The sequence below is a fragment of the Rana temporaria genome, chromosome 1 (assembly GCF_905171775.1).
Source record: "Rana temporaria chromosome 1, aRanTem1.1, whole genome shotgun sequence".
Lineage (NCBI taxonomy): Eukaryota > Metazoa > Chordata > Amphibia > Anura > Ranidae > Rana > Rana temporaria.
The window spans coordinates 182,430,873-182,457,009 of NC_053489.1; the positions used below are offsets into that span (position 1 = coordinate 182,430,873).

The 26,137-nt window shown below is 45.2% G+C and overlaps 1 protein-coding gene across 3 annotated transcripts in view; it reads left to right on the forward strand.

Annotated features, from left to right (window-relative positions):
• The window catches only part of SBNO1 (strawberry notch homolog 1), a 135,911-nt gene extending 111,200 nt beyond the window's left edge, over positions 1 to 24,711 (forward strand). For all 3 annotated transcript variants that reach the window (XM_040347290.1, XM_040347291.1, XM_040347292.1), the window contains 3 exons: positions 11,493 to 11,569; positions 14,765 to 14,958; positions 23,305 to 24,711. In XM_040347290.1, coding sequence (XP_040203224.1) covers positions 11,493 to 11,569; positions 14,765 to 14,958; positions 23,305 to 23,447 — 414 coding nt within the window. In that variant the 3' untranslated portion in view covers positions 23,448 to 24,711. The remainder of the gene's footprint in view (positions 1 to 11,492; positions 11,570 to 14,764; positions 14,959 to 23,304) is intronic.
• The last annotated feature ends 1,426 nt before the right edge of the window (positions 24,712 to 26,137 follow it).

Sequence of the window (26,137 nt, forward strand, 5' to 3'; positions counted from 1 at the left end):
GGAAAGAAATTTTTTCGTGGCCCCCCTTCAAAAAAACTTTTTCAGGGAAAGAAGGAGCCAAAGAAAAAGTGGGGATTTGGAAAAGGCAAGGAAAAAGGTGGGTTCCTTTTTTTCCGGAGCTACTTCTTCCAACAAAGAAACCAAATGACGCCAGCATAAAAGTTGGCGGAAGGCTCTCGTGGTTTCTCCCTCAGTGGCAGAATATCACACAGAGTCCTTATATTCTAAATCTGATAAAGGAGGGATAAAAGTTAGAATTTCTGTCTCCCCCTCTACCAAACTTTATCCGGACTCATCTCCCCAAAGACCCGTTAAAGCAGGGGGCCTATTGGAGAGTGTCCGCGAACTAGCGGAACAGCAGGTCATCATTTCTGTTCCAATAGAGCAAATCGGCCAGGGGTTTTATTCTCGCATATTTGTGGTACAAAAACCATCCGGAAAATTTGGGCTGATTATAAATCTACAAAAACTAAACCAACACCTGGTTTCCAAAAAATTCAGGATGGAAAGCATCTACACGGTCAGAAGACACCTCCAAGAAGGAGTCTTTATGATAACATTGGACCTAAAGGATGCTTACCTGCATGTTCCCATTTCCCCGAAACATCAAGTTCCTGAGGTTTGCAGTGCAGACGAAGCAGGGCGTTCGACACTGGCAGTTCAAGGCTCTCCCCTTTGGCCTAGCGGCCAGTCCAATAATTTTTACCAAAGTTCTAGCCGAGGTGGTGTCATTCCTACACCTCCAGGAGATCGCCTTGATCCCATACTTGGACGATATGCTGATTTTCAGTCCGGCCATGGAACAACTCCAGGCAGACCGAGACAGGGTGCTGTCCACACTAGAGTATCTGGGGTGGCTAATCAGCAAAGAGAAATCATCCCTAGACCTTGCAGTCCAAGATGTTTCTAGGGTACCGGGTGGACTCATTGAACCAAAGGATCTTTCTACCAGAAGAAAAAATCATCAAAGTGCAAAGAGCAGGCTCTGCTTTGCTTGGTACCAGAGAGGTCTCTGTAAGGACCATGATGATTGTTGGGGCTCATATCATCCTGCATCCCAGCGGTTCACTGGGCCCAATTCCATTCCCGGAAACTCCCAGGGATTCCTTCTCTCCTCCTGGGACGGGAGAAGAGAATCCCTGGACTTAACAGTGTTTCTCTCAGAAGAGGCAAGGAATTCCCTAGACTGGTGGCTCAGCGCAGACAACCTGTCAGAAGGGCGCTCCTGGACCCACCAGAATCCATTGATTCTGACTACAGACGCAAGTGCCTGGGGCTGGGGAGCGCATATAGGAGATCTTTGCCCAGGACCCTTGGGACCGGGAGCAGAGCAAAGCCTCCTCCAATTTCAGGGAGCTGTTAGCGGTCGAAAGTCCTAAACTTCAAGGACCAGGTCCTAGCAAGAGAAGTACAAATCCTCTCGGACAATGCAGTAGCTGTGTCCTACCTAAATCATCGGGGGGGGGGGGGGGGGTGGACAAGGTCCAGCAGGCTGATGAAACTGACCCAGGAGATCCTGGGGGACATGGAGAAAAAGATTCTCTCAGTTTCGGCGGTACATGTAAAAGGGTCCCTCAACATTCATGCAGATTTCCTCAGCAGGCAACCCATTCATCAGGGAGAGTGGGAGCTAAACAACAAGGTTTTCTCTCTGGTAAGCCAACACTTTGGCAGACCAGAAATGGATTTGGAAAGTCTTCTCTCGCTGGGCCCAGCCTAGAAAAGGTTCTCTCCAAATAGTCCCCATGGTCCTGGATTTCCTTCAAGAAGGAGTAGATCAGGGCTTAGCAGTAAGTACGCTAAGGGTCCAGGTTGCAGCCTTGTCAGTATTTTTTGACCAGAGGCTAGCCCTGAACCTACTGGTAAAAAGGTTTCTGAAAGCCAGGGAAAGGGTGTAACCCTGGTAAAGACAATCAGGTTTCCACCTTGGGATTTATCCCTGGTACTAGATGCTCTAACCAAAGAGCCTTTTGAGCCGGTGGCAGAAATTTCTGTTAAATTCCTTTTACTTAACCACTTAGAGGATGTCCGCTGAAAAAAAATATATTAAAAGTCCGCAGCTACAAATACTGCAGCTGCTGACTTTTAATATCGGCACACTTGCCTGTCCTGGAGTCCAGCGCCGTCCGCAGCAGAGGACGCATGCTGATTGGCTCCCGCTGTGCTCTGGGAGCCGAGTGTTCCCAGAGCACAATGGGGGGAGGACGGGAGGTGACGTCTGCCCGTAGACTGTGGCCGGAAGTGGGTGCAAATACCGGTCTTTAGACAGGTATCTGCACCCCCCTCCCCCCTGAAAGGTGTCAAATGTGACACCGGGAGTTCCACTTTAGGGTGGAGCTCCGCTTTAAGGACCGCCTCCTGCACATATACGTCGGCAGAATGGCATGGCTGGGCACATGCAAGTCCCTGTACTAGTACCCAGCCGTGGGTCGCGGGCGCGCTCGCAGACCCGATCGCCGCTGCAGTCCTGCGATCGGTCCCTGGAGCTGAAGAACGGGGAGAGCCGCGTGTAAACACGGCTTCCCCGTTCTCTACTGTGGCGCTTGCATCGATCGTGTCATCCCTTTTTATAGGGGGACACAATCGATGACGTCACTCCTACAGCCACACCCCCCTACAGTTGTAAACACACTTCAGGGAACACATAACCCCAACAGCGCCCCCTAGTGGTTAACTCCCAAACTGCAACTGTCATTTTCACAATAAACAATGCATTGTAAATGCATTTTTTGCTGTGAAAATGACAATGATCCCAAAAATGTGTCAAAATTGTCCGAAGTGTCCGCAGTCAAGAAAAAAAATCGCTGATCGCCGCCATTAGTAGTATAAAAAAATAAAAAATAAAAATGCAATAAAACTATCCCCTATTTTGTAAACTCTATAAATTACCAAAAATAGGTAGAAGAATACGTATCGGCCTAAACTGAGGATTTTTATATATATATATATATATATATATATATATATATATATATATATATATATATATATATATATATATATATATATATATATATATATATATATATATATATAAAATATTTTTGGGGGATATTTATTATAGCAAAAAGTTAAAAATATAGCATTTTTTTTTCAAAATTGTCACTCTATTTTTGTTTATAGCGCAAAAAATAAAAACCACAGAGGTGATCAAATACCACCAAAAGAAAGCTCTATTTGTGGGGAAAAAAGGACGCCAATTTTGTTTGGGAGCAACGTCGCACGACCGCGCAATTGTCAGTTAAAGCGACGCAGTGCCGAATCGCAAAAAGGGGCCTGGTCCTTTAGCTGCATTTTGGTCCGGGTCTTAAGTGGTTAAGATGGCCTGCCTTCTGGCAATCACGACAGCCAGAAGGGTTAGTGATTTACAAGCTCTGACTGTAAAAGCCTTTTTTGTTGCTCCTCGAGGATAGGGTAATCCTCAGACAGGACCCGTTATATTTGCCAAAAGTGACCTCTGAACTCCACAGGTCACAGGAGATTGTCCTCCCCTCCTTTTGTCAGAACCCAAAAAATGACAAGGAGGCTAGGTTTCATTTATTAGATGTTAGAAGGTGTCTTCTAGCCTATTTAGATAGTGAGTGAGTTCAGGAGATCAAATCATTTGTTAATTTCTCCGGTCAAAAAGGGCTTCAAGCCTCTAAGCCTACAATAGCCAGGTGGATTAAACAGACTATCGCAGTAGCTTATGAACAGTCAGGAAAACCTGTTCCAGAGCACATTAAAGCTCACTCAACCAGATCTCTGGCGACCTCCTGGGCACAGAGGGCAGGCACTTTGATTGATCAGATCTGCAAAGCGGCAACTTGGACGAGCCAAAATACATCCCTGAGGCACTACAGAGTGGAGCTGTTGTCCCCTCAGGACTTGGCATTCGTCGGGAAGATCCTACAGGCGGTGATCCCACCCTAGGTTAGGCCTGAACTTCTTGCTCATCATCTCAGGTGTGCTGTCCTGGAAGATGACTGGAGAAAAGTATCAGTTACACTTTACACTTACCGGTAACGGATTTTCTAGGAAATCTTCCAGGACGGCAGGCCTACTTCCCACTTTTAAATGTTGGTGATGTTTGTGTTCACAGAAGGTACCCTCTGACACCGGTGTGGGTCTATACTTTGTCATAACTGAGGGAGAGGGAAGGGTGGGGCCTTTTAAACTCTGTTGTTGATTGTGTTTCCTGTCAGGTGGGACTGTCATCTCAGGTGTGCCGTCCTGGAAGATTTCCTAGATAGAAAATCTGTTACCGGTAAGTGTAACTGGTACTTTTAATGAAACCCCTCCCTAATGAAACCCCAAGAAGGAGGATGCCAGGGAGGACTTGGCAGATGCAGGTTTTTGTGTGGCCACCAACCCGTACGAGGTCAGCTGGGGGCGGGGCTGGAGCAGAAAGCAGATACAAGGGCCCTCTAAGCAGGGGATCCCGGTGGCTGGCCAGGTAGGACCCTTCTCCATCCTGCCATGCAGATCGGCTCCAAGATAAGCCAGAGCACTCAGTCACCTCTGTTTTTACCTCACTACAAACTGTACCATTGCTTTGGTGCATTGTACACCGCCAACCTCACTCAGGCCCTTTATGCTTCCTTGCAGGCTAAGGATCTGAGGAAAAAAGGGGCAAAGACCAGCAGAAAGGCATGTGCCTCTTGCGGTATTCCTGTTTTTTTTTTTTTGTTTTGTTTTTTCCTGAGTGGAAAAAGCCACTATGCATAAACAACATGGTGGCTAAGGAGTCTCAAGGCTTCCTTAAGAACATGCTTAATGCCTTTAAAGAAGGAAATAAAGGGCACTATTCGGCCAATACTCTCAGCAGTAGAGAAGCTGGAGGTGCCAGAAAGCTCTAACCAAGACACTAGCCCATCTACCAACAATGTATGTATTCCCTCGGATAGCGGGGAAGAGGCAGATCAGCCAGAACAGGAGGTCGATTCGAATAACTTCTGAACAAGACTTGGAGGATGGCTTATGCTAGGATTCGCAAACAAAATTCTACTTTAGCCTTTGATGATGCCGGGCATGGGAAGCAGGGGTTGTACTTTTTGAAACGGGCAATAGCTTCCACCTGCACAGTTTGCACGCTGTTAGCTGGCTGTCTCAACTGCAATAGTTGCTAGGAGACACGCCAAGGGAAGAGTTAGTGAGGACCATTCCCACACTAACCAGAGTGGTAGCTTTCCTAGTGGATGCCTTGGCTGAGACAGTAAGAATATATTCAAGGGCCACGGCCTTAATGAGGAGAGCCCTGTGACTAAAAGTAATGGGAGGCGACATCGCCCCCAAGAATAGGCTGTGTGGGATCCCATTCACAGGAAATTTGCTGTTCGAGCCAGGCCTGAAACCGGTCCTGGACAGGACTGCAGCGAAGAACAAAGGGTTCCCCCAAGCTAAAAATAAGCAAGGGAAGGCGTCCTTTCGTCGGTCCAGGAGATTTAACATGGAAGTCGCTCAACAGAAAGGCGAGGGTATGCATGGCCACAAAAGAATTGCAAGACACATATATTTACATGTACCCATAAAGAAAAGTCATGAAAGGTACCCAAGGTTCACGATCCAGGGGCCGGCGGCCACCCTGCATCTGTAGTACACATCTTTGCCTTTCGGCATCTCTTCTGGAACCAGACTTTTATCAAAGATTATGACAGAAGCTCTAAAGGGCAAGAGATGGCAAGGCATAGGCATGGTACCATATCTAGACAATCAGCTGTTTGCAGATACAGTGAAGAACCTAGAAAACAACCTCTGCGGAAGTATTTCCTATCCACAAAACCTGGGTTGAATATTAAATACAGAAAAATCGCAGTTGACCGCAAAGCCAGAGGTGGTATAATTGGGTTATGTACTAGACACCAGAGTAACCAAAACCTTTCAGATGAAAGAAAAGAACGAGGCAGTGCTAGGACTGATTACGTCCTGACAGGCTTTCTAAGTCGAAAGACCATAAAACAGAGTGGTCTCTAAACCAAGTGACCTTCTTGTGGATCACGCAAACTTGGGGAGTGCCTGAGGTAGATGTTTGCCTCAAAGACAAACGCAAAACTGCCAAGGTTCTTCTCGCTGGATCCCACAGATGGCAACATCGGAGTGGACACGTTCAATCAAAGCTGGGCACACCGTCTGTGTTATGCATTTTCTACGACAGCTCTAATACCAAAGGTGAGCCTAAAAAAATCAGGGAAGCAGTGGTGATGCTCATAGCACCTTCAGTCACTTGAAGTGTCTGTCTCCAGCTGCTCCTGATACAGCCAGACCTACCGGACCTATCACGAGGGCCAGTCAACCACCCGAATCGCAAACTCTTGAAGCTTTTGGCTTGGTAACAGAAGGTGATGCTGCAAAAGAAAGGACTGTCTGACGGTGATCGACACCATTCTAGCCAGCAGAAAACTTGTAACTAGCGCCACTTATGAGAAAGTGAGAAGGAAGTTCGTCTCCTGGTATGGGAACAAACAGGATTGCGACAGAGAAAATATCCTGGCGATTTCTAGATTTTCTTGCAGGAGGTAGCAGACGAGAACATCTCTGAGCACACTGAAGGTACAAGTGGCTGCTAATCTGGTGTCCAGACAGGAGGAGAGTGTTGAGGACCAGCTCTTAAAGCTCATTCCTGATCTTGTTAAATAGAGCCAGACCGCGAAAGTCGGCAGAACGCAGACATGGGACCTCTCCATGGTGCTCAAGAGGATTCCTCTCCGCCATTCAAACCACTGGAGTGCTCAGATAAAAATCTTACACCTAAAACCACACACTTGTTGGCCCTGGCATCGACCAGAAGGGTGGGTGAATTATTTTTTTTTTTTTTTTTATATATTACGATGGGACCTACTGCCTGCCTGATCCAGACAGATAAAATAGTTTTTTTCTCCAAACTAAGCTTTTCTACATCTCTTCCCAAGTCCATGCATAGCAGAAAAGAGACACATACAACAAGCTAGATGTAATACTCTGCTCATCTCAAGAGAACGAAGGGCTGGCAAAGAACTACCACGACATTTGTCCTCCATGCAGGAGTCCAGAAGGGAAAGCGGCATCATGACACTATAGCCGGATGGATAAAGCTTGACATCAAGATGGCCTATCGGGCAAAGAACCTTCCCCCCCCCCCCCCCCCCCCCCCAAGTGGGGTCAAAGCCCACTCGACCAGAGCCTGGGCAACCTCGGTTTCAGAGAAGACTGGGGCAACACCGGAGTAGATCTGCAGGGCAGAGGCATGGTCTAGCTTCAGTACCTTTTGTAAGGCACTACCGCATCCACCAGCTGTCCAGTCGAGACAAAACATTGGTCGCAAGGTGCTCCAGGCCTCCTCCCCATTCCTAGTAAGAATTGCTTGATACATCCTCCCGGATGTTACCCTGGAAGATGATTGAACAAAAACAGTTTGGTACCTGCTAACTCATTTTCTAAGAAGTCTTCCAGGGCGGCACTAGTTCCCTAAGCGATAGTACCAAGTATTGTGGGGACACATAGGCTTACAGAGAGTTCTTTCGGTGCTTTAATACTACTGAGGCACACAGGTAAGACTAACAAATTTATAAGAGGTGCCTATCTCGGATGCTGCCTTGTTGCCAGGTACCGAACTCCATTTTCCTTTTGTATTTTTCAATGACGAGGTGGGATTATGTCCAAGGCCATCACTTCTCCATCCATTGTCTGGATATAGACCGCACCATTAGAGTGTAAATACCTCAAGGCTACTGCTTCAGTCAGATGGATTCATGGTTTCTCCTGTTCTTGGACTTTTCTCAAGGGACATCCTGCTACCAACTTCACCATTGAACGATAGATTAAAAATGTAAGCTCTTGTAATAACATTTCATAAGAGAAATCTTACTGCGCTTTTATATGCCCTTTCCACCAGGTCAGTGGTTCCTGGTACCAAGCTTTTGTACCCTAGTTGTGTAAGGCCGCTACTCGGTCTTCTATTCAAAAGTTTACCAGGTGGACAGCCAATCTTCTGCTGATACAGCTTTTGGCCGCAAGGTTTAGCAGCGACTTGGATGTCTTCTGACCCAATTTGTTGTGCCTATTGGCACAGTTCTGTTTGACTCATTGTTGCCCACACTCTTCATTGCTTGGGGGCCATCCTATGGTGTATGAATATTCTGTCTTTGTGCTGTACTGTAAGATTGGGATGAGGAATATTGACTTGCCTGTAATGTCATTCCTTGGAGTACAGTACAGGCCATCTTTTCCTTCCATTCATTCGGTTACAAAACTGACTCGTCTACCTGAGTAGGGTTATAAGGGAAGGTGTCCTCCAAAGCTTTTCCAGTGTCCAGTCACCTTGAAGGTACGTACGTACGTACGTACGTGCGTGCGTGCGTGCGTGCGTGTGTGTGTATATGTGTGTGTGTCTGCTTGTGTTATGTACTTCACCAATTTACCGATTAGCCCCTTATATTTTTCTCTTTTTTTTTTTTTTTTTTTCTTGATCATAAAGGGTTACAGCATGACTTGCTCTCCTGACAACTGTAACGGACATGCTGGTTCATTGGCTTCAACACTTTACTTGACATTGACTGGCCTGAAACCAATATAAAGATCTGTTTTAACTTTGCTCATGCTTGTTCTAGACCAGTTGCTCAATGTTTCTAGCTAGAGACTGACAAGTGGCTTTCTTTTTTAGAACCTGATTAGCCGTGACAACCTATGCATTTTCTGTCAGAACACGTTTTCTCTAAGATCTAGCACAGGCATGTGTGATGAGGGCTGCAGTGCTGCATCAATTACTAATTAATTCTGTTATATTTGTGAAGTCATGCTTATGGGAATGGTTCTGCAGCCAGGACCTGGGAAGTTTCCTTTGTGTATTTGACTTTTGAGGTTAACATTTGTGTAATGCATTACAGACCAGCCTGTTTGTTTTTGTCCGATCTGTTGTATTATTGACTGCGCTAAGGTTTTATGGATTATATTTAAGGCTATATCGGTGATTTCATTTTCAAATTACCTTCATCAAATGATGATGTAGAATGTTTTAGTGAAGCTATGCAGAATACCCAAAAGAGAGCTGCACTTTTGTACACTTTTTAAATATAAGAAATGTGGCTCCCTTCTGCCTGCTCCCCCCCCCCCCCCCTTTTCAAATCTTGGGGCATGGGGATTGTGATGCATCGGACAAAGTTTTTATAAATTGACACATTCAATTCAGTGGTTAATATTCTAGTAAAACTGGTGTTAATAGTCTGTCCTTGTTTTATATACAGACTGCCTTAAAACCTTCAACTATTTGGATGCGTCTGGTACATCAAGAGTCTGAACAGGTTATAAAAGCCTATGGCTGCAGTAGCATTTGGAGGCATTTACAGTTTTGCTCTGCCAGTGCCTGGCTTTTATGCAAGCACTTGGTAAAGAAAAAAGCTGCTTATTTTGTTGTTTACTCAGCCTGACTGCATTAGAGTAATGCAGAGAGTTCAGCTGTGCTTTAAAGGAACACAGTTTCCCGTTAATAAAAATAAACTTGTTATACTTCCACTGTGCAGCTCGTTTTGCGCAGAGTGGCCCCGATCCTGACCACCTGGGGTCGTCGGCTGTCTCGTCTCCTCCCCGCAAGAAATAACCCCCTTCATGGGAGCTCATTCCCATGGGGGTTATTGCAGGCGCGCTCCCGTGATACAGCCTGCGGCCATAGCCGCTAACTGTATCACTCAGCCCCGGCGCACCGCGTTATTGATTTGATTGACAGCAGCGGGAGCCAATGGCTGCGCTGCCTTTACAATCCCTTTTTAGCATGTAATAAATTTGTTGGGTTACATAGGATTTTATTATGCAACGGATTATGTTGCTTAGGAGATACAAAATTAAATAGTACTTTATCAATACTTTACTCTTGTTTGTTTTTTATATAATTTTATGTAGGTAGTAAAGGTAATTAAGAAAAATATAAATCGCGCTACCTCTACAACCCTTCTTGACAAACACAAATTATAAGCATTTACAAGTAGGTGATATCTAGTGATACATATGAAGTTCACTGCTAAATCAAAACAATGGACTATAATGGCCACTAGGGTGCACTATGCAGCCATCTCAACACCCCTCAGTAATATTGATAATGGTGATTAGAAGGAAAAACCAAATAACACTTTGATCAGAAAAACATAACTAAAATTAAGTTATGGCTCTAAAAAAATTAATGAACAGTCCAGAATGTTGATAATGAAAGTCCATAAATATTTAGCAGGTGAAATGTCAAACACCTGTGCATTTGTGCCACATTTCAGATTAGTTGCAAACGTGTCCAAAAGAAAAAGTGATGTGTCCTCCACCAGACTTATGGATTGGCTCCTTACCAGATTTCCACGATCCCTTATGACAGGGGATCAGAAACATATACGGTTCAGACATATACGGTCCTGATTGATCACATTCACAAGAAATTTCACCGGCATCAGTGCCCAACATGTAAGAAACAGTAACGGCTCCACATAGTGTGTTAAATGAGTAAAGAATTTATTAAAAAAAGTAAAATTGCACTTAAAAAATCACCTTGAATCTAATGTGCCGGACGGTAAACAAAACTCTCAGGCATCCGTCCACTGGGGGAACGTTTGGAGCTTATTGGGTGACGACAGCGCGCGCCGCCCGTTTCATAAAATATTACTTCTTCCAGGGGCCCCTGGAAGAAGTAATATTTTACGAAACGGACGTAGGGCGGCCGGCACATTAGATTCAAGGTGATTTTTTTAACTGCATGATTGGAAGTGCAATTTGACTTTTTATAATACCTTCTTTACTCATTTAATACACTATGTAGAAATGTTACTTTTTCTTACATGGTGGGCACTGATGCCGGTGAAATTTCTTGTGAATGAGATCCATCAGGACCGTATATGTCTGAACTGCGAGATTGGGACCTAATACATGCTGTTTCTGATCCCCTGTCATAAGGGATCGTGGAAATCTGGTAAGGAGTCCATCCATAAGTCTGGTGGAGGACACATCACTTTTTTTCTTTTGGACACGTTTGCAACTGATCTGAAATGTGGCACAAATGCACGGGTGTTTGACATTTCACCTGCTAAATATTTATGGACTTTCATTGTCAACATTCTGGACTGTTCATTAATTTATTTAAAGCTATAACTTAATTTTAGTTATGTTTATCTGATCAAAGTGTTTTTTGGTTTTTCCTTCTAATCACCATTATCATTATTACTGAGGGGTTTTGAGATGGCTGCATAGTGCACCCTAGTGGCCATTATACTCCATTCTTTTGATTTAGCAGTGAATTTCATATATTTCACTAGATATCACCTACTTGTAAATGCTTATAATTTGTGTTTGTCAAGAAGGGTTGTAGAGGTAGAGCGATTTATATTTTTCTTATGACCTTTTTTTCTTGTATTTATTTACATGGTAATCTCAGCACTCGGAGTGAATAGACTGTGACTACGTTGCAGGTCTTTTTCTCCTCCCTTTTTTTTTTTTTTTTTCTTTCTGTTATTTTAGCGCAGTTTTTTTCCATTTTTCCAGGTAAAGGTAATTGTTTTCTTTTCCAGGTACCCTCTGATGATGCTTATGCTCACTGGAAAGAACAGTATACGTCTTCAGCTGATACATGTACACATGCTTATTGGTGAGTATTATACAGCAGTGTAAAAAAAAAAAATGCATATTTACACCAATATAGTATGGCCGTCACTAATGGAAGTCATTACTCTTAAAGGGTTAATACTATAACCGGTCTAAATATATAGTGTGTACCACAACATAAAAAAATGTTTAAAGGTGAATCATATTGACTTAAATGTTGTAACGCCTTATTTGACACATACCCGGTTTTCTTTTTGTATGCAAAAACAAATGAGAATAAAAAAAATATATATATATATATATATATATATATATATATATATATATATATATATATACACATATATATATACACATATACACACACACACACACACACACACACACACACACACACACACACACACTTGTTTTCACTGAAAAAAGGAAACCGGGTATGTGTACAAAGTGTGTGTCCCTTTTGTATGTGTTTGTGTGTGTATATAGATAGCGCAGCGCTTTACATGTTGAGGGTTACATGTCCTGTGAGGACCTTCAAAAACTCACTACTCCTGAAGCCTACAAGTATTCATATATGAATAATTACTGAATATATGAAAGTACATAAAATAAATCTTAAAGTCCAAAATGTGAAAAAGAGTTCCGTAGAGAGACACTGGATATCAAACTCCTGTGGGATAGGTCTTTCACAAATACAGGAATCAAATTCGTACAGCCAATGAAGGTCTCAGCAACGATCCACAATAATATCCAAAAGATAAAATAAGGTGGGGTACGCTTACCAACTGGCGTGGACACACTCGTCAACGACGGTGTGTCAATCAGACATGCACGACCTTCAGAGCAGCAGCAAGATCAATAGGAACACCTTCTGATTTACAGACCTCCGATCATCAGGAGCCGAGTTGATCCAATGGTGAAACAAACCATGTAGAAAGGACTCAGGGGTGAGCGCATGTAGTAATCAAGCCCGTCATGAGATCATTCAAGGGAAAAACATACTACACATACTACACATAGTGCGGTTAATCCCAATAAAAAGCCTTTATTGGGCATAAATGGTGGTACAAAAAAAGGAAACAGGATAAAAATGAATGGATAAAAAATGGTTAAAAAAGTACAAGCCTACGGAAAGACAGGTACAAGTGATCACATGGGTAGTAATAAGCGTGGTAGGCAAGTAGTATAAGAGCTATGTACCTGACATGTTTCGAGCAATGGGGCTCTTCAACTGGGGCATAACGTTATGCCCCAGTTGAAGAGCCCCATTGCTCGAAACATGTCGGGTACATAGCTCTTATGCTACTTGCCTACCACGCTTATTACTACCCATGTGATCACTTGTACCTGTCTTTCCGTAGGCTTGTACTTTTTTAACCATTTTTTATCCATTCATTTTTATCCTGTTTCCTTTTTTTGTACCACCATTTATGCCTAATAAAGGCTTTTTATTGGGATTAACCGCACTATGTGTAGTATGTTTTTCCCTTGCATGATCTCATGACGGGCTTGATTACTACATGCGCTCACCCCTGAGTCCTTTCTACATGGTTTGTTTCACCATTGGATCAACTCGGCTCCTGATGATCGGAGGTCTGTACATCAGAAGGTGTTCCTATTGATCTTGCTGCTGCTCTGGAGGTCGTGCATGTCTGATTTGACACACCGTCGTTGACGAGTGTGTCCACGCCAGTTGGTAAGAGTACCCCACCTTATTTTATCTTTTGGATATTATTGTGGATCGTTGCTGAGACCTTCATTGGCTGTACGAATTTGATTCCTGCATTTGTGAAAGACCTATCCCACAGGAGTTTGATATCCAGTGTCTCTCTACGGAACTCTTTTTCACATTTTGGACTTTAAGATTTATTTTATGTACTTTCATATATTCAGTAATTATTCATATAGTTCTTGCTGGATTCATATATTCACTACCATTTTTGGGTCTGATTTGCTATCATACGGCCATTCGCACCTTTTCAGGTTTTTGGACACTTTTTTAAGTGTGATATATATATATATATATATATATATATATATATATATATATATATATATATATATATATATATATATATATATATATATATATATATATATATATATATATATATGCTACCATCTTTGTGTGTGTTTTCATATATCACTCATATTGAAACTTTCCCAGTGGTTTCCTATGGTATCACACCCAACATATATACACATCATCACTCTATATTATTCCTTTAAACAGTGGAGTTGGATGATATTGATCACTAGATTTCTTTCATGGAATATGTGTTTTTTGTTTTTTTCACCATATATTGTCTGATTGGGTTCAGATAATACTTAGCGCTGCACTTTTTCTTTTTTACACTTTTGCATACAACACTGTCTGTTGTTGGTGCTGGCTGCTACATTTCTTTTTGTTTTATAGGTTTAGCGCAATTTTTTCTTCTTAATTTTTTTACAAGTATTCATATACTGTATCGACATTTCTTTGCTTTTTATATAATGTTTGATCTGTTTTATTTTACATAAAAAAAATTAAGATGTGTATTTTGCCTACTGGTAGCCAGATGGTCCATTTCTTTATTTTATGAGTGGGGAACAGCTTTAGGAACTGTCTCCACGTTTTCTTCATACAATAGGATGATGGTACCTATTTTTATTTTCCCATGATGGGATAACAATTTTGAGGACAAACCCCTTGATTTTTGCCTTTTTTTTTTTTTTTTAGCTCTGTGTAGAATTTTTTTCTGTAACCCATTTGGCTTTTAGCCATTTGGGGAGAAGGCGATGCTCTCAGATTTTTATCAAAATGACGCAAGTTTTGAGGATATTACTGAATTATGGAGTCGGCTTCTGCAGCATTGTTATAATAGTGATCTGAACTTGGAGACCTTCCTTTTTATTTTATTTTTTCCCCCCCCTCTGAACCTTTACTGGGGGGACACAAACAGTGGCTTTTTGACTTGCTCCTAGTTTGCAGTGTTCCCCAATTACTTGTTTACACAAGAAAAGGGTACTTTTGTACTCGCCATAAAACCCTTTTTTTTAAAGTCAGCTCACTGAACCTGCCATCACCCACCTAAAAGGAAAAAATAAAATGCTTAAACATTACCTTTTCAGGTCTTAATGTGTATTTTAATTGTATTCGTTTTTCCCTTCCCTTCCCATCTAATGTCTGGGGCACTTAAAATATAATTATAAATTTTAAAGTAGATGCTTAAAATGTAATACTTGTGATATTCTCTAGGAGAGGCAACTGTAAGAAAGCAAGCCTAGGACTGGTGTGTGAGATTGGTCTGCGCTGCCGGACGTATTATGTTCTCTGTGGATCTGTCCTAAGTGTATGGACTAAAGTGGAAGGAGTTCTAGCCTCAGTGAGTGGCACCAATGTAAAAATGCAAATTGTAAGATTACGAACTGAAGATGGACAAAGAATTGTTGGTAAGTTGAGCTTGATGGAGTCAAATATGTACAAATCTTTTTCTTTAGTGCTTATGTAAATGTAGTCTAAATCTGACCAAAGTGTGCAGTTTATAAAAAACGTATAATTTCCAGGTAGGTGTAGAAGATGTAATTATAAAAATAAAGTTCTGTATGTTTTAAACTCGGATACAGTAAAACCTTGGTTTGAGAGTAATTTGGTTTGAGAGCATTTTGCAAGACGAGCAAAATATTTTAATAAATTTTGCCTTTTATACAAGCGATGTCTTGATGAGTAGCGTCATGTCACAACTGGAAAGAGGCGCCTCTAAGTGTAGCAATATGGTTACATTTATTGAAGGTACAACATTTAGCAACTTATTGCTACACTTAGAGGTGCCTCTCTTCTCTTTTATACCCTGTAAAAAAAAATTGCAGTTGCACAAAGTTTCTTGTTTTGAATTACTCTTGTTTCTGTTTCAATGGTTTTTATTAATCGTTTATGTAGATTGTTAAAGAACTGTCAAATAGAGCAGCGAACAGTCCTCTCTTGCTCCACATGTATTGAGAAAAAAAATTCTGTTGAACATGGGAACAGTACAACAATTGACTGCTATAACCTGTTGAGATTGGATTACCACAGAATCTATCAGTCACACCACACGTTGCATGTATATAGGATAACTTGGTCTCTGCTAAACATTCCGGCTAGAGTAACATCACAGCAAGATAATCTGGGTAGCTTGATACCATTCCGAGTAAGATTCTTTCAACGTTTGTTCAACCTAACTGCCCCCTATAGGGGAACCTATAATGAACAATATTCCTAGAGAGGTCTGTTAACCAGAAAAATCTTGGAGGCAAGGTGCCGGCGGTAAGGGAGAGAGAAGAGGGAAAGGTGGGTCCATCCAGGAATCCTTGGTCGGTCGTCTGAGTAGATAACTTTATGTCTGGGGGAGGGGGGCTGTAGGTAGGTGAGCCAAGGGGACCCCATGTTTTCTTGAAGAGAGGTTGTTTGTCATTTTAGAATGCTCACTTTGAATTACTCTTGTTTCCATCTTTAAAACAACCTTTTACAGAAGTGTGTGTGTGTGTGTGTGTGTGTGTGTGTGTGTGTGTTTTAGAATTTGGTAACTAAGATTTATATCTCCACTGTACTTTTTCCCTGTTTTTTTGTTCATTGATGACCAAGTAGAGGCATGCAAGGCTGGTCAGTTCAGGTGAGGTTGGTTACTAATTCTGGACAGGGAAACTAGAGGTGGTTAGGCAATTTTCTGGCCGGTGATTCCTTAACCACTTCCATACCGGGCACTTACGCACCTTCCCGCCCAAGCCAATTTTCAGCTTTCAGCACTGTCGCACTTTGAATGGCAATTGCACGGTCATGCTACACTGTACCCAAACAAAATTGACGTCCTTTTTCCCCCACAAATAGAGCTTTCTTTTGGGGGTATTTGATCACCTCTGCGATTTATTTATTTATTTATTTATTTTTTGCGCAACAACTAAAAAAAGACTGAATTTAGAAAAAAAAATACATTAAAAATTTTTTTGTAAGTAAGTTTTCTCTTTCAATTACGGGCACTGATATGGTGGCACAGATGAGATGGCACTGATGGACATCAATGAGGTACTGACGGGCACAGATGAGGTGGCACTGATTGGCGGCACTGATGGGCACTGATTGGCGGCACTGATGGGCACTCATGGGCGGCACTGATGGGCGGCACTGATGGGCACTGATGGGCGGCACTGATGGGCACTGATGGGCGGCACTGATGGGCACTCGTGGGCGGCACTGATGGGCACTCGTGGGCGGCACTGATGGGCACTCGTGGGCGGCACTGATGGGCACTCGTGGGCGGCACTGATGGGCACTCGTGGGCGGCACTGATGGGCACTCGTGGGCGGCACTGATGGGCACTCGTGGGCGGCACTGATGGGCACTCGTGGGCGGCACTGATGGGCACTCGTGGGCGGCACTGATGGGCACTCGTGGGCGGCACTGATGGGCACTCGTGGGCGGCACTGATGGGCACTCGTGGGCGGCACTGATGGGCACTCGTGGGGCGGCACTGATGGGCACTCGTGGGGCGGCACTGATGGGCACTCGTGGGGCGGCACTGATGGACACTCGTGGGGCGGCACTGATGGACACTCGTGGGGCGGCACTGATGGACACTCGTGGGGCGGCACTGATGGACACTCGTGGGGCGGCAATGATGGACACTCGTGGGGCGGCACTGATGGACACTCGTGGGGCGGCACTGATGGACACTCGTGGGGCGGCACTGATGGACACTCGTGGGGCGGCACTGATGGACACTCGTGGGGCGGCACTGATGGACACTCGTGGGGCGGCACTGATGGACACTCGTGGGGCGGCACTGATGGACACTCGTGGGGCGGCACTGATGGACACTCGTGGGGCGGCACTGATGGACACTCGTGGGGCGGCACTGATGGACACTCGTGGGGCGGCACTGATGGACACTCGTGGGGCGGCACTGATGGACACTCGTGGGGCGGCACTGATGGACACTCGTGGGGCGGCACTGATGGACACTCGTGGGGCGGCACTGATGGACACTCGTGGGGCGGCACTGATGGACACTCGTGGGGCGGCACTGATGGACACTCGTGGGGCGGCACTGATGGACACTCGTGGGGCGGCACTGATGGACACTCGTGGGGCGGCACTGATGGACACTCGTGGGGCGGCACTGATGGACACTCGTGGGGCGGCACTGATGGACACTCGTGGGGCGGCACTGATGGACACTCGTGGGGCGGCACTGATGGACACTCGTGGGGCGGCACTGATGGACACTCGTGGGGCGGCACTGATGGACACTCGTGGGGCGGCACTGATGGACACTCGTGGGGCGGCACTGATGGACACTCGTGGGGCGGCACTGATGGACACTCGTGGGGCGGCACTGATGGACACTCGTGGGGCGGCACTGATGGACACTCGTGGGGCGGCACTGATGGACACTAGTGGGGCGGCACTGATGGACACTCGTGGGGCGGCACTGATGGACACTAGTGGGGCGGCACTGATGGACACTCGTGGGGCGGCACTGATGGACACTCGTGGGGCGGCACTGATGGACACTCGTGGGGCGGCACTGATGGACACTCGTGGGGCGGCACTGATGGACACTCGTGGGGCGGCACTGATGGACACTGTGGGGCGGCACTGATGGACACTGTGGGGCGGCACTGATGGACACTGTGGGGCGGCACTGATGGACACTGTGGGGCGGCACTGATGGACACTGTGGGGCGGCACTGATGGACACTGTGGGGCGGCACTGATGGACACTGTGGGGCGGCACTGATGGACACTGTGGGGCGGCACTGATGGACACTGTGGGGCGGCACTGATGGACACTGTGGGGCGGCACTGATGGACACTGTGGGGCGGCACTGATGGACACTGTGGGGCGGCACTGATGGACACTGTGGGGCGGCACTGATGGACACTGTGGGGCGGCACTGATGGACACTGTGGGGCGGCACTGATGGACACTGTGGGGCGGCACTGATGGACACTGTGGGGCGGCACTGATGGACACTGTGGGGCGGCACTGATGGACACTGTGGGGCGGCACTGATGGACACTGTGGGGCGGCACTGATGGACACTGTGGGGCGGCACTGATGGACACTGTGGGGCGGCACTGATGGACACTGTGGGGCGGCACTGATGGACACTGTGGGGCGGCACTGATGGACACTGTGGGGCGGCACTGATGGACACTGTGGGGCGGCACTGATGGACACTGTGGGGCGGCACTGATGGACACTGTGGGGCGGCACTGATGGACACTGTGGGGCGGCACTGATGGACACTGTGGGGCGGCACTGATGGACACTGTGGGGCGGCACTGATGGACACTGTGGGGCGGCACTGATGGACACTGTGGGGCGGCACTGATGGACACTGTGGGGCGGCACTGATGGACACTGTGGGGCGGCACTGATGGACACTGTGGGGCGGCACTGATGGACACTGTGGGGCGGCACTGATGGACACTGTGGGGCGGCACTGATGGACACTGTGGGGCGGCACTGATGGACACTGTGGGGCGGCACTGATGGACACTGTGGGGCGGCACTGATGGACACTGTGGGGCGGCACTGATGGACACTGTGGGGCGGCACTGATGGACACTGTGGGGCGGCACTGATGGACACTGTGGGGCGGCACTGATGGACACTGTGGGGCGGCACTGATGGACACTGTGGGGCGGCACTGATGGACACTGTGGGGCGGCACTGATGGACACTGTGGGGCGGCACTGATGGACACTGTGGGGCGGCACTGATGGACACTGTGGGGCGGCACTGATGGACACTGTGGGGCGGCACTGATGGACACTGTGGGGCGGCACTGATGGACACTGTGGGGCGGCACTGATGGACACTGTGGGGCGGCACTGATGGACACTGTGGGGCGGCACTGATGGACACTGTGGGGCGGCACTGATGGACACTGTGGGGCGGCACTGATGGACACTGTGGGGCGGCACTGATGGACACTGTGGGGCGGCACTGATTTACTTGTGGGGCCAGTCAGTGCCCATTTGTGGGCACTGATTGGCATCTTTTTTTTTTTTTCCAGACAATTTTTTTTTGAAAAAAAAAAATAATCCCCTCCTTTTTTTTTATTTTGCCCTTCCCTGGTGGTCCATGTGTGGATCCGAGGGCGGGCTGCGCTGATAAACAATCAGCACGAACCCCCCCTGTCAGGAGAGCCGCCGATCGGCTCTCCTCTACTCGCGTCTGTCAGACGCGAGTGAGGAAGAGCCATCAACAGCTCTTCCTGTTTACATCGTGATCAGCCACAGCTGATCACGTGGTAAAGAGTCTCCGTGAGAGACTCTTTACCGAGATCGGTGTTGCGGGTTGTCAGACTGACACCCTGCAACAACGATCGCCGCGATGCGCGCCCCCGGGGGCGTGCAGCGGCTCAGAATGCTGAGGACGTCATATGACGTCCAGTCAGGATTCTACAACCACTTTGCCGACGTCAATTTGTCATTGGCGGGCGGCAAGTGGTTAAATATCAGCCAGATGAACAGCCTGGGAAGATGTTCTGCAGACCTCATCAAGGGAAAATGTCATACTGACTAGGCGGAATGTACTAGCCTGAAAAAATTGCAAAATCTATGTACCCTTTTGGAAGGTTGTCCCTTCACTTGGATTTTAGCCTTTTTTTTTTTCTTCATCGTATGGCTGATCTTGTGCTGCCTAAAACCTCATACACACGATCTGACTTCCAACTGACTTTTCCATGGATTTTTCTCCGAAGGGCGTTGTCCGTGAACTTGGTATGCATACAATACTGTAGGACTTTTTTAGCCAACAAACATGAACGTAGTGACGTAATAGACTCACTACGCGGTTTTTCTTCTCTTTACTGCCACCCTTTGGGCAACTTCTATTGTTGTCTGATCTTTAGCATTGGTTCTGAGCATGCGTGTTTGTACTTTGGCCTTTAGTCCCATGGCCTTGTGTACACACGATTGGATTAGCCGACGTAGGATATTTGTTGCTGGAAATTTTGTCTGTTCACACAGCGAACATTTGTCTGATGGAGCGTACAAATTGTCAGCAAAAACAGGTCCGTCAGAGGTTTGTCAAAGTCAGATCGTGTGTACGGGCCTTAACAATCCCAAGTTGGATACCCTTCACTTTTTGTGTTTCCTGCTGTGCCAATGCTGGTCTTGTGTTTATGGCTTTTTTAGATGTTCCTTAAAATTCTAGAACATAGGTTTAAAGATTTAGCGGTCAGGCTATAGTATTTAGCTTGTTGGGGATTTAAAATGTATGTTTTGGGAATGGGGTGTGTGTTTCCTCCAACAGCTCTGTGTAGTGAGATGGGGCGCATGATGTAATGAGCTTCATCTCACACATGTGAAGTATGAAGGAAGGGTTTCTAAATGGAAGTGCATTAACTGGGGCCCAGGCAGCAGAGTCCTAACACTGGTAAAAAAATTAAGTCGCATGGTTATAGGGAACTATACCTGTTTTTTTTAACCCTTGACATAATATTGGCAGTTTTATAGGGCAGGGGTAATCCTCTTTAATTACTATGGAATTACAAGTCATGTAAAGGGTAGCGCATCACCTTGGATAGCAAAGTACAAGCAGTCAAAATGATATAAGGTATCCAATTAGGTTTACTCTAAATCTTTCCAAATCCACCTTTTTTTTTTTTTTTTTTTTTATGGGGTACACAAGGCATGTTTGTTTTAGAAAAAAATGGGTATAGGACTGTGTTGGAAAAGGAATAAGGGGGGAGATCAAGGCAGCGGTAGTGATGTGTATGGCTCAGACGCTAGTCATGTCAGATGTGCTTTCAATGCAATACAGCAAACTTCTTCTTTTTTTTATTTTATTTTTTTACACCTATTAAAAAAAAAAAAATCTCGCACAGGACCTTTTTTTTGGTCCACACCAGAATCTGATCTTATGGGTGTTCACACCTATGCGATCCGAACTCCTCAGTTCGCAGTGCGATATGTGAGCTGAAATGGGGGTGACGTTAACGTTGCATGACACTCCCCAGCAGTTTGCATATGGCGGTGTGAGTCTGGTGCGATGCGGGAACCCGCAGTGAATTTGCAGTGTGAACCGGCCCTTATAGTAAAATGCATACCTTCCCAGAAATGCAGAACACCAAGTAGTTCTATCTGGGCTAGCACATCTCCAACAGACCTCAGAATCCAGAGATTTGCAACAATTTTACCCCAACAACATGCCAATAGGAAAGTTATTTGGTTAGGCTTTTGTGAGTCCCACTTTAGATGCCACTCGATAACAAATGATTAGAGTGCAAAATGAAGACTTGTATTGGCAGCCCTTACCCCTTATTCATCTATTTTTCCTGGTCTTTATTACACAAAGTATCTAAACAATATCTGTACACCTTTTCACTTTAAATTTTGTGTCTATCAATAGATACAGGGACACTTGTTCTCCCCTTTTCCTGTGTCTGTCTCTCTCCTTTTCTTCTTTTTTTTTTTTTATTTTTTTTTTTTTTTATTTAACTTTCGGCTATGTGCTGTTAACCTTTGCAGAATATATTGCAAACAGTATGGTGATAATTTGAGATGACATATGGCTTATTCTCCTATTTCAAGCGCATCCCTTTGCACTATTCTATCAGAAGGTGTGGGGGTGTACAGCTTCTTCCCTTGACTTTGCTTTTGCTGGTTACTTCAAACTACTGTGGTTTTTTTTTTTTGCTTGGCAGTGATAACTGGCTTTGGCAGAGGCCAGAGAAGAGATGAAACGGCAGAAGATAAATTGTATTCAATTCTGCGCCATCTTTGAGTGCAAGATTTAGTGCTTTCTCTGCAGTGTCAATTGTCTGCACTGCATCATGTTGTAGAATTGATGGTCAATAACGAGGCATGACAAAGAGCTAAATATTTATTTAAAGCCAGGTATAATATGAACTCATTAAAGCGGAGCTCCACCCTATAGGGGAACTTCTGCTCATCGAAACCCCCCCCCCCCCCCCCCGGTGTCACATTTGACACCTTTCAGGGGGGAGGGGGGTGCAGGTATTTGTACACACTTCCGGGAGTCCTCTCTGTGTGTAGTACGTCACTTCCCACCCCCGCCTGTTGTGTTCTGGGAAACAGCTCCCAGAACACAATGGAAACCAGTGAGGACGGCGCTGCGTGACTCGCGCATGCGCGGTAGGGAATCGGGCAGTGAAGCAGGAGCGATTCACTTCCTGATTCCCTCACCGAGGATGGCAGTGAGGGCAGCAGAGTGACGAGCGATCGCTCGTCCCATGCTGCTGACGTTGCTGGACTCCAGGACAGGTAAGTGCCCGAATATTAAAAGTTTGTAGTTGCTGGCTTTTAATAAAAAAAATTCCGGCGGAGATCCGCTTTAAACTCCAGATTTTAAGTGTTTGACATTCTGTAAAGCAGTATGGTAATTGCCTTCAGCAAAACCTATAGCTCTAGGTGAGAAGTGCAAACTTTGAATGTTTAGTTCTTGGACCACATTATGTTTATGATGAAACCAAAAAACTACTGTCACACATGGCAACTAATCATGTTATAGTTCTAATTCCTTCCCTCTCACTGGATAATGAAAGATGGGCTACAAGTTATGCTTTAGTTGAATTGTGAGAATCCGCCTTAATCTGCCTTAGTATGTTTTCCAGTTGAAATAAAGAAGTATTCCTAAATGTAATTCATTTTTACTCTGTGAAATGTGGCATACATATTCTCTCTACATGGCTCCTACATAGGGCTATTTATTAAATAACTTCCACTGATAAGAGATGCGTTTTGTATATTAATATTTTTTTTTTATTTTTTTCTCCCCTCGACAGGTTTAATCATCCCAGCAAATTGTTTCTCATCACTAGTAACATTGCTGTCAACTTCAGACCAATCTCAGCAGATTGCAGTACAGCAGCAGCATATGTGGCAACAGCTTCATCCTCAGAGTATCAGTAATTTCAGCACGCTGTAGGAAATCTGCCCAGTAGAGACTCTGACATAATACAGAGGACCTGGAAATGCTGACAGTGCACACAAATCAGGGCCAGATTCCAAAGAAATTAAGTCTACTTGTGCATAGGCAGATGCTCTGTTTTGTTGGACACCTGGACTTTCTAAGTCTTTGTGGCAATCTGCAAGTTCCTTTAAAGTGGCACATACATCTGTTTTGGTTTTCTTTTCTTTGCTGCTTCCCATCTGTATTCTTGGCCAATAAGCATTTTTTTTTTTCATTTGGTCCTCTTTATGGAACTGACTTTTTCTTGAATGCTGTGCTTCATTGCTTTCTGTTCAGTTATTTCCCATACAGTGCTCAGGGTCTTGGTAATCATTTTACAAAGGGGAGTTTTCCCTTCATGCATGTACATTAGCGGTATGTTTCATATACCAATATATGTATATATAAGGTTTTCGTCACTCATGTAAGGAGGATGCATGTTTTCATAAATGCACTGTATTTAAAAAGGGTATATTTGTGTTCTTCCCCATATTGGTTAATGCAGCGCATGTCTCCGAAAGCATGACTAGACAGACTTGGAAAGTTCAAGTCTACAGGGAACGATCAGTTCCTCAGCTCCAGTTCTATAATTTTATTTTTACATAGTATTTTAAATATTTAAGTTGAGTTTTTTTTTCCCTGTGTAAGATGATCTTTCAACACATTTTGCTCTTAAAACTTGTGACCTGTAATATTTTAAGTGTAAAAATGACATTTTCTAATGTGCTGCAGAAAGGGGCTTGTGCCTTTTTTTTTTTTTTTTTTTCTCTCCCAGTCACGACAAAGGGGAACAATACAATTCCAGATTTTTCATTGCTTCTTGTAATTTAATAGACATTTGACTAGTAAACAAAGACACATCTTGAGTTGTACAATGTTCTGTAGTTCTCTCAAGGCTCCCTGCTGTGTGTGGTTTTTGCCTTCTCTGTGACTTGAATACGATTTACTATGTTGTAAGACATTGTAGAGTTTCTTGAGCTGTTTAAAATGTTAATGTACAAATGTGAATAGCTATAATATGGGTAAGGTTTTTTTTTTTCCTTTCACCTCCAATAGTACTTGTTTATAAGGATGTGAAAAGGACAATGTTTGTCATTTCTTGCTTGCACAGGTTGCACTATTGAACGTTTTCAGACTGTATAAACCTGTTTAGGGATGAAGAAGAAGAAGAAAAAAAAAAGAACCCTACAAGGTGTTGAAACCTTGGAAGGAGCAAATAAAACTCATTGTACTAATATGATGTCAATTTTTGTTATTTGAGTCTCGCTTGTTATGTGACGTTTAATTTCTACCACATTTACAGTGATGAATACACTAAAATGTATACAAGTATTAAATGCTCTAGGACCACCCACAGTACTTTATCTTCCGTTCATAGACGGACACAGCCTTCATTGACATTAGGGTTATGCTTCTTCCTACCAGGAGAGTTTAGGCAGAATTTAACAGCACTTAGTGTTAGAACCTTTCCTTCGTGCCGCTCCTCCCAGGGGGCGTGGCTCCCCCAGGCATAACCCACACCCTGCTTTAGGAGCCTCAGTCTTTTTCTGCCTAACGACAGGAGAGGAGTCAGCCACTTCTGGAGTCCTGGACTCTGGAGTTTTTTTTTTCTTGCGATTTTTTTTTTTTTTTTTGCTTTTATTATTTTGTTCCTGCATTTTTGAATCCTGTGATTCTTCTATCAACAGCCGACTGGGTGACAGGCTGGGTCCTCGACCCTTGTAGTCCCCCTAGGTTCGGCCTTCGAGCGTGTGCCGGCCCTTAGCTCAGCTTTGGGACGTCCACGACAGGCCCCGTTGCTCCAGGGGCGGCCGGGGAACTTCGGTTCTAGGGCACACATATTACCGGTCTCTATGGCCTTGTCACAGTGTGTCTGGCCGACAGCCATGCCATTTAGCGGACGTTGGTTCTGTCTGGGATACCTCCAGCCGGGTAGTCGCAGGACGTGTAAGTAGTGGCCCCTTACTCAGGTAAGTGGTCTGGCTGGAATGTTTCCCTTGGGAGGTCGACTGAGGGTTTTTTCCCTGCTTTCCTCTCTCCCTTATTCCTCTCCCTCCTTCCCTTTTTGGGTGACGGCTGTGAGGGTTTTTTTTTTTTCTGGGGCTCATGTCACTGGACCCGTGGTGTAGCAGGGGCTGTGTGTGTCACTACAGAGGGCTGTGGTGTTCACTTCTGGGCCTTTACAGTGTGCTGTGTGGTGATTTTTTTGTATGACAGTTGCTGTGTCACTGTCTTTTTAAATCTGCGTCACGGTGGCCATTTCCCCGGAGCCGCACTTTTTATAGCTCGGCGGCCATTTTCTTGTGGTCCTATGCTGTTTTTTCAGCTTTCAGCGGCCATCTTGCTTTTTTCGTGTGGCGGCTTTTGGCGCTGCAAACACCGCGGATGTGTCTGAGGAAAAAACAGACACAGCGCTGCACGGCTTCTCTACACACCTTGTCCTTCTCGGACGCGCTGCACCGGGTGGGGTGGTGAGTACCCGGGGCCCCCATGCTCTCCATTAGCTACAAGGAGGTGACCAGTGGGTTTTTTGTCCTGCCTTGCAGGGTGGGTGACTCAGCGCTGGTGCTATGGAACCTGAGCCAGGTCTCCCTCTCCACTAGGCCCGAGTTAACCCTTAGCGCCCCTTCCCCTGCCACATCTGTTATGTTGGCTGTCCTGGTTTT